The sequence below is a fragment of the Sceloporus occidentalis genome, unplaced genomic scaffold (genome assembly GCF_023333645.1).
Source record: "Sceloporus occidentalis isolate IW3139 unplaced genomic scaffold, rSceOcc1.0.p SCAF_1, whole genome shotgun sequence".
NCBI lineage: Eukaryota > Metazoa > Chordata > Lepidosauria > Squamata > Phrynosomatidae > Sceloporus > Sceloporus occidentalis.
This window is the reverse complement of record NW_028316981.1, coordinates 165778685-165794493: the sequence shown is the minus strand read 5'-3', so window position 1 is coordinate 165794493 and position 15809 is coordinate 165778685. Positions and strand designations below refer to the sequence as shown.

The window sequence follows — 15809 nt, the reverse complement described above, 5'->3', positions numbered from 1 at the left end:
GCAAAGGAGATGTCCCAAGGGTTCTTCTCCCTCCCACAAGCCTTGCATTGCACATTGCCTCTCCAAGAAAGCCTACAGATCACTCTCATATCTAAAGCTACCAAACACCACACACACACACATATACTGAGGAAGAAGGAGAACATGCAAGGCAGACTGTTGTTACTATATGTATACAGATGCAAGGAATCCAGAAAACAGGACAAAAAAAGAGTGAAGAAAGTAAAAGTGTGTACACAAGACTTCACTTCATGACACAGGCATGGACATGGTGAACCAGCACTGTAATATGACTTATCTCTCCATCCTCTGGATACTTGACACATGTACTATACTTAATTGCTTACACTGGGTCACAATAAATAGGAACTTAAAATGATTATGGATTGCTATAGAATGCTATTAAAGATATGGGAGTGCCACTACGTTTGATAGTTCTAATGAGAAATTTGTAGTTAGGACGAGAGGCAACTGTTAGAACAGAATATGGAGAAACAATGGTTCCCAGTTTGCAAAGGAGTCAGGCAGGACTGCACTCTATTGCCCTACCTGTTCAATTTGTATGCAGAAAAAATATAATACAAAGAGCAGACTTAGACTCAGGAGGAGGAGTGAAGATAGGAGGAACATCTACAATCTAAGGTATGCAGATCACACCATACTACTGGCAGAAAACGTCACAGACTTGGAACAATTACTAAGGAACGTCAAGGAAGAAAGGATTACTGCTGAACATAAAGGGTGGAAACGATGGAGAATCTACACAAGTTCAACCAGGATAATGAGGAAATCGAAATATTTAAAAGATTTCCCATACCTTGGATCAAATATTGATCAGAACAGAGACTGCAGTTAAGAAATGAGAAGACAACCAAGAATAAGGACAGCCATGAAAGAACTAGAAAAGATCCTAAATTGTAAAGATATACAACTGAGCACTAAAGCTAAGAATTATCCAAACCATCATATTCCCCATCACAATGTATGGATGTGAATGCCGGACAGTGAAGAAAGCCAACAGAAAGAAAACCAACTCATTTGAGATGTGCTGCTGAAGAAGAGTGTTGAGGATACCATGGACAGTAAAAAATACAAACAAATGGGTCCTTAAACTGATCAAGTGTGAAATCTCCCTGGAAGCCAAAATGACAAAATTGAGGCTGCCATACTTTGGCCATGTCACGAGGAGGCACAACTCATTAGAAAAGATAATAATGCTAGGGAAGGTAGAAGGCAGCAGAAAGAGAGGGAGAGAGATAGACTCGATCAAGAAGGTCATGGGCCTGAATCTGCAGGATCTGAGCAAAGCAGTAGAGAATAGGGAGGCTTGAAGATGTTTCATCCACTGCGTTGCGATGAGTTGGGTCCAGCCTGAGGGCAGTTAACAACAAACAGTGACAGGCTACAACATCATGCTCTGCAACATTTCCCAGATGAAATTAGCTTAGATATTTGAAGAAAACTGTAAAAATGTACCAGTTTAATGGACACAAGTACAAAAATATAACAGCTTAATGGACACAAATACAAATGTGTTGGCAGGTGCACATGTGCTACTCTGTAGTGCATATAAAATGGCTATAGTTGTAATCTGCTTATTTAAAACATACAACAGACATGTGTGTGAAATTGTTGCCTGTAAACTATTATGCACCTAATTGAGCCTATTCTGTAATGTCTATAGTTGTGAGGATGCCCTCTAGGACAATCCTGAACTGGTAGCCCACAAAGAAATTAAGATCAGGGTAACAGTCTATCACCTGGCCAAAGTAAGTGTTGAGTTACAGCCCTAACTATTTGCTTTTCTCAGCTGCCTTTCTCTGAGAATTTGCCCTCAGGATTTTCCTGAAAGTAAAAAAAGCAGCCTATTTTGTCCACTTTCTGTGCAGGTTAATGTTGGATTAATGCACAATGCCCCCGATGTGTCTGAAAACGATTCTGCTTTTGTGGGATTTTTCTAGGATTTAAATCCTGTTTCTGAATGGGATTTGGGCACTTAGCCTCCTGTGTGATAAACTACTTATGAAGAGTTATTGGAGTATACTTTTCATTAACTCGGGAATACAATGGGTTACTCCCAAGAAAGAGTGCACAGAATTGTAATCTCAAACTGGCATTTTGGGATGGTGAACCAACAAGGCCTGAGATGTATTTCTAACATTCTAGGTCTGCCCTCCACCCCTTGTTCCTTCGTCGACCACAGACACATCTCTCAATACTGCCCACCACAGGAAGGCAGTTAACTGTGGTTTCTGTGGTGCTTCATGTCTCTCTCTGCCATATGGACAACTTAAAACCCTCAGGGGCTGGTAGACCTATTTCTGGCTATTCCCTGCAGGGTCCTCTGAGTAAAACAAAGGAATTCCAGTATGTATGATCCTCTCCAGAAATAAATAAATAGTTTATGCTAGGAGCTGTGTACATTGCAACTTGATTTTAGGACACCAGTTCATAAGGGGAAATCCAGAGGTAGGGTCATTTTGGCAGTAGTCTGCTAAGGGTGTAAAGGAATCAGTATTTGGATGATTCCTTTATGGTCAGCCACCTGATGCCACAGAAGGTTTACCTTTTTTTCCTTTATTGACATTTGTATCCTGCCTTCTCTTCACAAAGGCTTGTAAAGCTTTTCCAGGACTAATCCACTGGTGTGGGTAGTTTGTCTTCACAGCCAATCTGTAAGTTAGGCCAGGTTGAAATAGAATGACCAGACCCAAGATCACTGTGGAACTGAATGCCTTTTTCAAGTGCCAGTCCTATACTGCAACCACTCCACCTCACTGGCTCTGGACACCCCTTTTCTGGAAGAGTTCATCCACTGCCTTAAGCAACTGAATGAGAGAGATTTAGCTGTCAGGTGCAGATACCCTTCCTAGCCCCATGCATGGCATGGGGAGGGGGTGCTTTTTCAGCTATGAGGAAAACACACGTTCCACGTGCTCAGAGACACTCTTTTGTTGTTTTCTCTATCACATAATAAATTGAGCCAAAGCTAGCCCAGCCCCTTCCAGCAGCTCTAGGAGGAGGGACGGCTATAAGAGGACATACAAGGCCAAGTGGCACCTGGAAGGGGCCCTAAGCTAACCCTTTCTAGCCACTGAAGCAACTCTACACAGTCTGCGGGATATTATGAAACAAGCAGAGGAGGTGGAGAGGCAGCTGGCAAGGCCAGGAAGGAGCCTTGTGTTGAATTAGCAGCTCCTCACCATGCATCCGCCTTCCTAACTTCCTGCACAACTGGCTGACAGGCTTCTGTGGCAGTTATTCCTGAGCCAAACGCTTCCCCAACACCAACAGTCAGGATCCCCCAGAGACCTATCTGAATGCCCTCAGCGGATCATAGTCACTGGTACCCCTCCCCTTCAAAACCAGACACCTTGCAGCTGAGAAAGGCAGAGCTGTACTTTGACACCTACTTACTTGAGAGTAACTGCATTAAAAATCAGTGAGATCTACTTCTGAGTAGACGTTGCTAGGACTTCTTATTGTGCGCCTTCAAGTCATTTTTGACTTACAGTGACCCTAAGGAAAACCTATCATAGGGATTTCTTGGCAAGTTTCCTCAAAGGGGGGTTGCCAATACCATCCTCTGAGGCTCAGTGTGTGAGACTTGCCCATGGTCACCTAGTGGATTTTTATGCTCGAGCGGGGAATCAAACCCAGATCCCCAGAGTCATAGACCAACACTCAAGCCACTACACCATGCTGGCTCTTTTTGCCACAGATATCCCCAAAGCTATCAGCATTGGACTCTAGAGGCTTTTTGAGACTTCCAGAGCTGCATTGTTCCATGAGTGCGTTCTGCCACAGGGATGGGGAATGCATGATCCCCCAGATATTGTTGGACTGCAACTCCCATCTGTCCTACCCAGCACTGCTTGTGTTGAAGGATGATACAACCAACCAACATAGGGTCCAGGCCTGATAACATTTTCCTTGTAATAATTTCTGAACTTTTATTGCCTTTCACTTTCTCTGCCTCAGCAGTGCCTGAGCCAGATCACTTGAAAAGGCTGGTATCTTTGGCAGGCGACTCACCCTTAGGGAATTCCAAGATTACATTCACACACACCATCTCCTGAAGACTTTCCCTCTAGGGATGCCAAGTTTGTTTGTTTTTTAATTGGTCCCTACTAGTACTGACACCCAGTGTACACCCTATACAGTAATTTGCTGGCTGGACTAAAACTGTTCAGATCGCCATTTTAGGCAAGTCACACTATGTCAGTTTAAGAGGAAGGCAGTGGCAAACCTCCTCTAAATTTTGCCTCAAAAAGCTCATGAATGCTTCACCTTAGGACTGCCATAAATCTTGAAATGATCTGAAGACACACAACTTCTATTAATGTGCTTTCAACAGCAGCTTGCTCTGCAGTCATTAGCAGGTGGTAACACATGCTTAAAAAAGATCTAAAGACCCTAAAGCAGTCTTTCTCAAATAGTGGGGCGGGCCCCCCGGGGGGCGCGAGGCTCTGTTATGCAGAGGTGTACTTATAACAATTTTATAGACAAATGATACTATTTACAGTCACGCGGGGGGCGCAAAATGTTTTCTTCTTCCTAGGGGGGGCATGACAGAAAATAATTGAGAAGCACTGCCCTAAAGGCACCAGATCCAGTGTGATGTTGGAAAGAAAATAGGTGTATGACACAAACCACCAGTGGATACCAACTGCTGTAGGTCTTTCCCCTGCCCAATTAAAGGGACAGGAACCTCTATCCTCTTTATCATGTGGTCATGCTATTCTACATTTTTACCTCCCAGAGCCAAAGCATGTTCAGTAGCATAGAAATGGTCAGTGATCACAAAGTGATTTTGTGATCAGGAGGCACAAAGGTATCATCTCTTCCTACCTCCTGCAAGGCGTCTCCGTTCCTCAATTATTTTGGGGGAAGGGGGAAACCTGGATTTTCCCAGTAGTAATATACTGATGTGAGCTAACTGTGCTATAAGGCAAAGTATTTTGAGGTAGGCTGGTTTGAAACGGGCAGTTAAAATCCATTTTACGGAACTCCACTTGCATCAGAGGCCAGATTTTTTCCAAAACTTTTATCTTTTAGACAAGTTCTTCAATAATGTATATAACTCCCCCCCCCGAACAAAAGCTATCTATTTGTACATACTTTTGTATGTACAAATTTTTTTTTGATGAACATTATTTTGTTTTTAATTTCAGCAGGCCTTGGTAATTTGTGATTCCCTTTGTTGCTGGGCAGAAAAGACTTTCTGTCTACACATCAACAAGCACAGGCGTGTTCACTTCCTTGTAGCGGATCAGGAAATAGGGGTAGCATTGGCAGCTCTTGAAGACGACAAAGATTTTGGGGTCAGAGACACAATCCACACAGGAATCGTACCAAATGCGAGGCTTCCTGCACCTCGAATTGCCTTTCATCCAGTACCCTGTCAATACTTTAGCCAGGAACATGTGGCGCATGTTATCTTTGGCTGTTTTGGCATAGGAGTGTGAAATATTGGCATCTTTTGCAAAGTAAATGCCTTTGCCATATACACTACCATTCAAACCTGACAAGTGAGGATTAAAGTTCTCTGTGCAAATAGGCTTTATCTGAGTTGCTCCCGTGCCATGGAAAAGATGCCTTTCCAGGACAGCCACGTTATCTACGATGCATGTCTGAGACATGAACTCTTTCTGCCTGGTGGGAAAGAGAAAGAAGAGATTAAAAAGATCCCTCTTTTTTTCCTAAGTCAAATCAGACCACAGTTTAGGAATGAACAACAGGATGGCTTGCAATACATGTCCTCAGTTCTACATGCAAAAACTGACCACAAAGGCCATCCAGTCCATCCCCTTGCCATGCAGGAATATACAATCAAAACCTTCTTGACAGACAGCCATCCAACCTCTGCTTAAATATCTCCAGGGAAGGAGACTCTACCACTTTCCCAGGCAGTATATTCCACTGTTGAACAGTTATTACCACCAGGAAGTTCTCTTAAATGTTTAGGTGGGATCTCTTTTCCTGTAGTTTGAATCCATTGCTTCATTTCCTAGTTTTAGGAGTATCAGAAAACAAGCTTGTTCCATCTTCAATATGACACCCCTTCAAATGTTTAAACAGGACTATCATGTCACCCCTTAACTTTCTCTTCCCCTGGATAAACATAATGAGCTTCTAAAGGCTCTCCTCATAAGGCATGATTTCCAAACTCTTCACCATTTTGGTTGCCTTCCTCTGGACATGCCGCAGCTTGTTCACATCCTCAGAGGATGGCAACGGCAAACTCCCTATGAAGAAACTTGCCAAGAAAACCCTGTGATAGGGTCACTATAAGTCAGAAACAACTTGAACACACACCACAACAACTACAACAAGTGGGATACTGGCCTGTTTTTCATAGTTTTAGGCATGTCCTGAAGACCTGGAACAAGCATAGGAGAGGAGGCTAGGATCTGATATAAAAGCAAACCGGGCAATTAGTGTCACATATAATACCACTTGTCACCTCATATATGCTTGCCAAAGTTGGTCATTGTGTATGCGGTACACAGCCAGCACTAATACCCGCTTCTCTGGCAATGTGGCATGGAAGAGCTTTTTCACTTTGTGGCTGGCCATCTCTGATGCAGATACTTCTGTCATGGTAAAAGCAGAATTCTCTTGAGGTGGTGGGGGCCATGTTGCAGGATAAGGCCCACAATAGAAATCCAGTGGGTCATCTCTGGGGTTGGCTATAGGATGAAGGAGTGAAGAAATTGATCTGGAAAGAAAAACACCAAAGAAAACAGTTCACACTTCTAATTATTCTTATGCATCCTTTTGTATTTTAACAGGTGGGAAACAGTAGTAGCTGCCTGGCTATGGTAGCTTTATTTCAGTACCATTAACAGCTGTATGGCTGCATCCACAGTGCAGACATAATCCAGTTTGACACCACTTTAACTGCCATGGTCCAGCACTATGGAATTTTGGGAATTGTAGTTTGGCAGTTAAAGTGGTATCAAACCAGATTGTTTCTGCAGTGCAGGTGGGCTCTATGTCAGGCCTAAGACTCTGGCTATAACTTCTAGAATTCCTCAAATGACAGGCCTGCAACCTGGGCAATTCTGTGATAATAGTAACTTCTTAAGCTCTAGCCTGGATATGTGTAAGAAATAGTTATATGTATTATATATATGTAAATGTAACAATAATATGTGTTATTATGATGATGTACTTTATATAATACAGGTAATTATTTCTATTCATGCACTTACCTCCAGCTTCTTTCTTAGGTCCTTCTTCCTGCCCTTTCATTTTCTAGGACCTAAATGAGCTCAGGAAATTGTGTCCAGAGCTCTGCCTACCCCAGCTCTCTTAAGAGTAAGGGCAATGAGCAAATCATTGTTTGAGGCTTTATTATTATCGCAAAGTCTCTAAACATGTTACTATATAACAATTGCTTGATTGTTATGTGATTTATCCAATACACAACCATACTTCATGATCTGGAAATGCCAGCAATTGTAAATTACAATTACAAAACATACCTAAATTACAAATCACATACTGGGATACACTATCCACCCCACCTGTTCCTGCGTTTTATAACTGAAGTAGGAATCTGTGTCCCTCCACCTATTGTTGAACTCCTATTCCCATCAACTTTAATCAGCCTGACCAATGGTCAGGGAGGACAGGGTTGTAGTTCAGCAACATCAGAAGAGTCTTTATTTCTAAAACATCTGTATTTTGAATATCCACTATACAGTTTTCCAGGCTTATTGAGTATTTTAAGTTTAAAGTGATCAGAAATGTTGATTTCTTAACTGAATATTGCTCTGCAATTCATTGTCTGAAGGATTAGATACACAGATCCACTGAGGGTCCAACAACTCAGAGAAAAATGAACCCGAGCCAGACTCACCGCAAATAGGGCACCATTGAGGTGCAAGTACGCAAGATGGGTCGGTACATGATGTTGCGAGTAAAGCCTGAGCGGACATTGCATTGGGTCATTTGTTTGATATCCACATTGTAGAGATGACCGTGAAGATAAAAAGCATGGTTCCACATGCCCTTCTCAAAAGCAGCCACAAGTTCTCGTGCAATGGGCTGTGAGGGAAGAAAACACTACAAGTCTTACCTGACTAAGACATCTTCTTTATACATGGATTCAGCCATCCACAGTCTCAAAATATTCAGAATATATATATATATATATATATATTCCAAAATGCAAGCCTTGTATTTTGCGATTTTATATAATAGACACCATTTTATTATGCTATTGTATTTAATGGGCCTTCGGCATTTATAGATTTTGGTGTCCACAGTGGGTCTTGGATCCAAACTCCAGCGGATACCAAGGGCCCGCTGCAATTAATAAATAACAATTAATAAAAGAAATAATTTAAAGAGACTAAAATCATATTAAACATATTGACATGTTAAAACAGGGTTAAAGACTGAGACAGAAAAAAGGCTTCAATGAATAGCTATATTTTTACTGGACGCATACATTAAACCAGTGTTGGTGCCAATCTGGCCTCCAAGAGAAGGGGGTTTCACAATTAGTGTACCATGTCCTCACATAGCGTGTTTCCCTCATTGGTGGGAAACAGAAAGGAGACAAACTACATATGCTGTTAGATGGTGAACTGTTAACTCTTTTTTAAAAAGCCCTATATTTTTCAGGTGATAAAGAAGCAGGCCTTCTTCAGGGGCACTCAACAAAAATCCCAGGAGTTGTCGACAACACTCTCCAAAGGGCTGTAGCATTGAGCATTACAGACGTATCATATTAAAAACAAACCTGGCAGGCAAATGGTGAGAAGCACATTTATCTTTCAGTCTTTACATGACACTGATGCATTTTTGTTCTCTTCCAGTTGTAAAAGAGTGAGAGAGTGTGGTAAAAACGTCCTTTTTGCAAAACTGGCTTTTCCAACTTGGCAAAAGGGACACCTTTACAACAGTTTTACAACCCTCTCCCATACTTTTACAACTGGAAGAAAACCAAATGCTTCCATGTCAGTGGAGACAGAAAGATAAACCCGCTTCTCTATGCTGAATATATTTGGAATATGATAAGGTTCTTAGACTAATACTGAGAGGGACATAATAATGGTTAAACTTATGCTTTCTGCTTCTGTACATAGCTTCTGCAAGAGCAGTGATCCGCAATAGACTTATTGAATGAACAAGCCGCTGAACTCCAAGATAAAACTCCACAGCCCCCACTCTTTTTTCCTGTAGCCACCACTCCACACCCCCTCCACCAGAGCCATGAGAACACAGCACCGTGGCCTTGAGTTAGCCTCTTCCCAGCTAGTTATCTCTTTGCATTCCAATCCCCAAGTAGGTCCCAACACAGAGATATAGAGCCAATAGGAGAGCGCATGAACAGTGCCTAAACAGTGAATGCAACCAATTACTTGTCGTCTAAACAATAGCCAATTAATTACCCCTTGCCTAATCATGTGTGTACTAATAAGCCAATTAAGCTAATGCTACGTAAACAATGAACTGTGTTTTGCTATAAAAAGTTTTGGAAATGGCTATTGGGCACGACAGCAATTTTATCGCCATTCACTGGCGTGCTGTCATCTTGGCCAAATAAACTGCGTTTTGCTTTGGACACTTCAGTTTCCCGTGTCTTCACTGAAGGACTCCCCTTTCAAATGAACATGTTGGGAATGCTTCCCTAACAATACTATACTGCTAACACTAAATGTGAGCACTTCCATTTATCCTCTGCCATGAATGTGACAACATCCCAAAAGTCTGTAACATCACACGCACACCTCTAGCAGAGCTCAGCCCTTGGGGAGGCACATACTGGACAAGGTGCACCCTTAAGTATTGAAGGCCAATGTCCACTCAAGCACCTTGGTTTCAGACTGTAAGCAAATTGATAGCTGCTTATTATTTTAAAAAATCTTGTCTTCACTACCATTCCCTGACTGGCTGGCCTAAGACAATCTACTGCCTTAAGAAAGGACAGGACACTGGTGGACACATTAGTGACATGGGCACACTTTTAGCGGACCATCAATAAACTTTTGGACGTTTATATACAACTGATGCTGTATTGAGAAAGTTAGGTATCCTGAGTCCAATAGATTTCAATGGCACTTAAGAGGACAACTCCCTCTCTCTCTTGATAGTATTTATCATATCTAGGATGGCCAGGACTCCTGTACCTTTAACAGATGTGCAGAAGAAGGAATGTGTGCAGCAGTTGTTCTGCATCTGGCTGTCCTAAATGTATCCTGTTAATTCTGGAGCAAACAGAGGAGAGCCTCTTTTGTTCCTCTTACCTCCTGGTATTTCATCCATTTATCACATTCCTTCCAGTAAACCTTCCACTCTACATGGAAGTAAGGGTTGTACGCTGGGTTGCTGCTGTTCGACAGACGCCTGATTTTGTCATATAACACATTCTCTCCTAGCACCATGCCATTAAAGATTAAGGAACAGTAGTCTCCATTCCTGTAAGGCAAATAAAATAGAGCCCAGGGGAACTAGGCATAGTAAAAAATGAAATGGAATGTATAAACAGAGCAATACCAGAGTAAGCAAGCTGAAATGAACAGGAATAAGATATTTTAACTCTAATAACTACATAGTGTTCTACTCAAGAATGAAAAGACATGAAGAAATGGGGTGGCATTAATAGTGAGGAAAGACATAGCAAGAGCAAAGAATATAACACAAAGTTGAATTGAATCATGTCAATAAGACCCCAAAGGAAACCTAATAAGGGGCTCTACAGACTGCCCCTAAGGGGTGGCGGAAGGCCACCCCTTTCATGGCTGGATCGGGCCACAGCAACCTCACACCATGCCCCTGATCTGTCCTTTGAAGGGCACAAAAAGGAGCTGCAAAAAGTAGAACATAAAATCAATCATCACACCGAAATACAACTGGAAGAATTTCAACAGAATTTACAAAGTGCGAAATAGATTTACACTATTAAATATAATCAACGGGGAAGGAGAAGAACTATGGCCAGAAGCTAGGGAAATAATAAAGCAAAATGCAGAAACATGCTACCTATGGCCAAAAAGAAAGACAAGAAACAATGGATGACAGACAAAACACTTAAAGTTGTAAAGGAAAGACAAGAAGCAAGAGAAAAATAAGAAAAGAATAGAGCCAGAACCACAAATGCAACTGTTCAAACAACTAGTCCGCAAGGATAAAAAGAACTACTATATTAATCAATGCAGATAAATAGAAGATTGCAACAACTAAAGGACTATTGCAGTAATTTCCCACATAAACCAAGTTATCCTCAAAATTCTGCAGCAGACTCCTACTGTAAATGGAGCGAGAAATTCCAGAGGTACAAGCTGAATTCAGGAAAGGAAGTCGTAGAGGGACCACGCTGCAAACATGGGATGGATAATGGAGTGCACCAGGAAATTCCAGGAAAAAAATCCTTTATAAATTACAGCAAAGTCTTTAACTGCATAGATCATGAAAAGCTATGGAACACTCTTAAAGAAATGGGAGTGCCAATACATTTGTTTGTCGTAATGAAAAAACTGAACTCAGGACAAGAGGCTACTGTCAGAACAGAATATGGAGAAACATAATGGTTCCCAGTTGGCAAAGGGGTCAGGCAAGGCTGCATTTTATTACCCTACTTGTTCAACCTGTATGCAGAAAACATCATATGCAGAGCCGGTTTAGATTGGGAAGAAGGAGTGAAGATTGGAGGAAGGAACATCAACAATCTAAGGTATGCAGATGACACCATACTACTAGCAGAAGACTTGGAACAATTACTAAAGAAAGTTAAAGGAGAAAGCATAAAACCAGGTTTACTGCTGAACCCAAAGAAAACAAAAATGGAGGACTCACCTAAATCCAGTCTAGACAAGAATAATGAAATAGTAAAAGATTCCCCAAACCTTGGATCAATCATTGATCAGAACAGAGTCAAAAATAGGATAAGACTAGGACTAGAAAGAGCAGACAAGATCTTAAAACGCAAACATAGAAAGCTGAACACTAAAGAAAGAACAGTCCAAGCCACTGTATTCTCCATCACCATGTACAGATGTGAGAGCTGAACAGTGAAGAAAGCAAATAGAAAAAAGGTAATCTCATTTGAAATGTGGTGCTGGAGAAGAGTACTGAGAATACTGTGGAAAGCCAAAAAAATCCAACAAATGAGTCACAGAACGGATCAAGCTTGAACTCTCCCTGGAAGTTGAGATGATTAAGTTGAGGCTGTCATGCTTCAATCACATCATATGAAGGCATGACTCATTCAAAAAGACAATGATGCTAGGAAATGTGGAAGGCAATAGAAAGAGAGGAAGGCCACATACTAGCTGGATAGACACAATCAAGATGACCATAGCCCTGAGCCTTCTGGATCTGAGCAGAGCAGCTAATGACAGGGTGGCTTCACAGGTTCACAATGAGCTGAAGTGGACTCAAAGGCAGTTAACATCAACACCCTTGAATTCAGGTTGGGAAAATACTGGCAGTCAAAGCAATTCCTTTAAGACCGGGGCTATAAAGGTTTTATAAAATGTTCCAGTCAGTCATCTAAATGTTGCAGTTTGTACCAGCTAACATTTCCCATCCACCTTTAAGGGCAGCCCCATGCAGAATGCATTGCAGTAATCTAAAGGAGACATCCGCAGTGCATGAACTGTGGCAGCCAGCTTACGCCTGTGCAGGAAAGTCCCTAACTGCAGAACCAGTTAAATCTGGTCCCAGGCACTTCAAGACTTGAATCCACTTGAGCTTCCAGTAATCAAAATAGATTTAGTATTCCTAAGCTACACACCTGTAGCTTCAGGGAAATGCAACCACATCCACAGCATGCTATTTACCAAACTCCCCAGCTTGGATGTCACTAGTTCACAGAAATTCAGTTTTAGTTTATTGGATATGCTTCAAACTGCATCCAGCACTTGTACAGCCTCAGCTGACTTTGTGACATGGGAAACACAGAGCTAAGAGACATCAATATACTGATGACCCAAACCCCAACATTCCTAATGACCTCCTCTAATGTCCTCTGTTGGCAGCAGCACCCACGCATGGTATAAAAGCAGGTTGATATGGAGTACACCAATCTTTCAAGTGCTCTGGTCCCACATCATGGAAGGCTTTAATGCAGGCATGGGGACAGTTTCTCCTCCAAATATTTTAAAGAAAACCTGTGTCAACCTGCAACATGGAATTATGGGAATTGTTAGTCTAAATAGCTGGAGAATCATTGTTTCCTAGCCATGTTTTAAAGGCTAGCTACAAAACTTGTTATTGTGGCTTGAAATGCTAGCAATGGAAAAATACCTTTAGGGAACCACTGAGCTCATACTTTGAAAACAACTGAGTACAAAAAATACAGACTTGTATGTAAGCTAAACATTGTCACCAGAAACCCAGTAAAGGAGTTATGTCAGCAACTGGTAAAAGAGAAATAAGCCCTTCTTCTGTAGAATTGCTGGAGGGAAAGCTGGAGAGAGCTCCTTTACCATGAATGGTAGTGTAAAAAGGGAAATTCAGGAGTGTTGCTTATTATCTGGTTGCATGCATGGTAAGCAACACCAGCTGCACTTCACTCTTCTACACAACCATTAAAGATACAGAAATCCTCTTCACTTATCATTCCAGCTACTCTTCTTTCTGTAATGGAGGGTGGCTATATGAAAATGAGGACAGGGCTCCTATACTTTTAATAGGTGTGTGGAAGAAGAAATTTGAACAAGTGTGGCTTTTCATACAAGTGTCACTAGCTCAAATCCCTCTTCCACACACCTGTTCAAAGTACAGGAGTCCCTGTCCTCTTTTCATGTATCCAGAATCCATGGAATTTATCACATGTGGGGAAAATTGGGGATTTAAATGGGCATTATACAGCAATATTCACACAATCGTGGTTAAGTTTTTTTACACACATTGTGATTAAAGATGACTTATCCCAGAAATAACCAGGTTCTTTCCTGGTTCTTCCGAGGATAAGTCATCTTTAATCACAATATAGTGTGAAAATCTTTACTGTGATTGTGCGAATATTGCTGTATAATGCCCATTTAAACCCCCGATTTTCCCCATATGATAAAGTCCATAATGTCAACCCTCTAGAATCTTCCTGCTAGCAAAAGGTATAAGGAGCAAGATTCAGCTCTCACCTGTCTAGCAGCTTTGCTTCCGTCACATTCTCGTCACAGTATAGCCTCTCCAAATGGTGTTGAGCAGAAAAGCTGAAACTTAGCCATACAGAATCTTTCCGGCGGCGCCACTGCCAATGGTAAGGAAATGGGGTGTGGTGACATGGACATTGTCCCTGCAGTGGACAACATCCTAGCAGAAAGTCATCACAGATCAGCACTCCATCTTTCTGATGGACATGATAGAGTGGAGCATCATCAGAATGTAGAGACTCTATGATTGTGATTCCCAGCAATTCATCCTGAAAGGATTTCTGAGCTAACTTTGTCTCAGAGTATCTGGCCTGTTCTGCCATCTGTATGCATGCCACAAATTCCAGAGTCTACCTGGTTTACACCTTCTGTCATAGCCTTATCTGGCCCAGCCTTATTTGGTGATGGGAAGTGAGATTGGCTAGAAAAAAGTGTGAGCAATCTCACTCTCTCTTACACCTTACTCCCTCCTGCAAGAACTCTTCCATTGGCCCCAGGTGGGGGTCTTTATTTGTTTGGCTTGTCTTCACCAATGCAGACACCAAACATTTTATTCCATAAATGAATCCCTGTTTTGGTAGTGGCAAAACTTTAGGCATAGGATACACAACCAATAACTGCAAGCCACAGCAATAACACCTTTCAAAAGATTTACTACTCTAATAAAAGTCTTTTCTGTTGTTAGAACTCTCAATTAGATCCCCCAATGGGGAAAACAGTTTGTTCAGGTCTACAGTAAGGCCCAGTTAAGCAATAGGAGAGCAAATAAAGAATAAACAGATCCCTCTAGGCCTATCTAATCATAGTCCCAAAGATATTTAATTAAGCCTTATATTTTTCCTGTTAACTTCCTCTCAGGTCTTAGGTACACAGTTCTCTGCCTACTGGCTAGCTTTTCTTCTCAAACAGATCAAACTCCACACTCTGGCGGTTTCTCTGCTTCTGACTCCCTGCTTGAGTTCTTTCTTACTGGCCTCCTTGTCTTGCTGCTCTGCTTTCTCATTTCTTCAGTTTCGCCATTGTATTTCCAGCTCCCCACAATATCATTTCCAGGTCTCTCCTTCAGTTTTCTTCCTCCTCCACTCACATGGACACACCTCCACTCCTACTTTTGCTTTCACTTTCTACTCTCTTCATGCCTCTTGCTTGGACCAGCAAGCAAGTAAAATGTGTCATGCATTTTACAAGAGACTGCACCTAGTATAATGTCAGCATGTTAAAAACGACTAGAAGGCACACAACAAGATCAACAATTGAACATTCACTCCAATATATCAATGTAAAATAACATAAAAGCACTATGAAACTCATATACGTGTGTATCAATAAAATAACATAATGCAGTGCTCCTTCATCACTTATTTCTCTTTATTAAAAAGGGAGATGATCATGCACTACTGCCAGGAACAGACAACATGCCAGCAACTTTTGCAGGGAAACAAAGATAGGAGAGGGCTCCTCTCTTCGGAGTTTCTTGAGACACTTGATGGACCACTGCTGGAAATCAGATGCTGATCTTAGTAGACTTTTTTCTCTGCCCCAGCATAGTGCTTATATAGCTTCAAGTGATAGAATTCAAAGATATAATAATAATAGTAATAATAATAATAATCAATTTTATTTATACACTGCCTTTCCAACAGATCAAAGCGGTTTACAAAAATGCATAAACAATTACATAACACATACACAACT

The 15809-nt window shown here is 41.5% G+C and overlaps 1 protein-coding gene across 3 annotated transcripts; it reads right to left on the bottom strand.

Annotated features, from left to right (window-relative positions):
* Positions 1-4810: 4810 nt before the first annotated feature.
* LOC149322653 (protein mono-ADP-ribosyltransferase TIPARP-like) lies at positions 4811-15206 on the bottom strand. Of its 3 annotated transcripts, none has more exons than XM_089481047.1 (6): positions 15085-15206; positions 14103-14212; positions 10263-10434; positions 7868-8055; positions 6467-6721; positions 4811-5655 (listed from the first exon to the last, which is right to left on the bottom strand). In XM_089481047.1, exons 1-6 carry the CDS (start codon positions 15115-15117, stop codon positions 5229-5231), a joined length of 1185 nt encoding a protein of 394 aa, XP_089337173.1. In that variant the 5' UTR covers positions 15118-15206; the 3' UTR covers positions 4811-5228. The 3 variants fall into 3 exon arrangements, with proteins under 3 accessions (XP_089337173.1, XP_089337182.1, XP_089337192.1); XM_089481066.1 differs by lacking the exon at positions 4811-5655 and adding an exon at positions 6053-6382; XM_089481056.1 differs by lacking the exons at positions 14103-14212; positions 15085-15206 and adding an exon at positions 12752-12797.
* Positions 15207-15809: the final 603 nt, after the last annotated feature.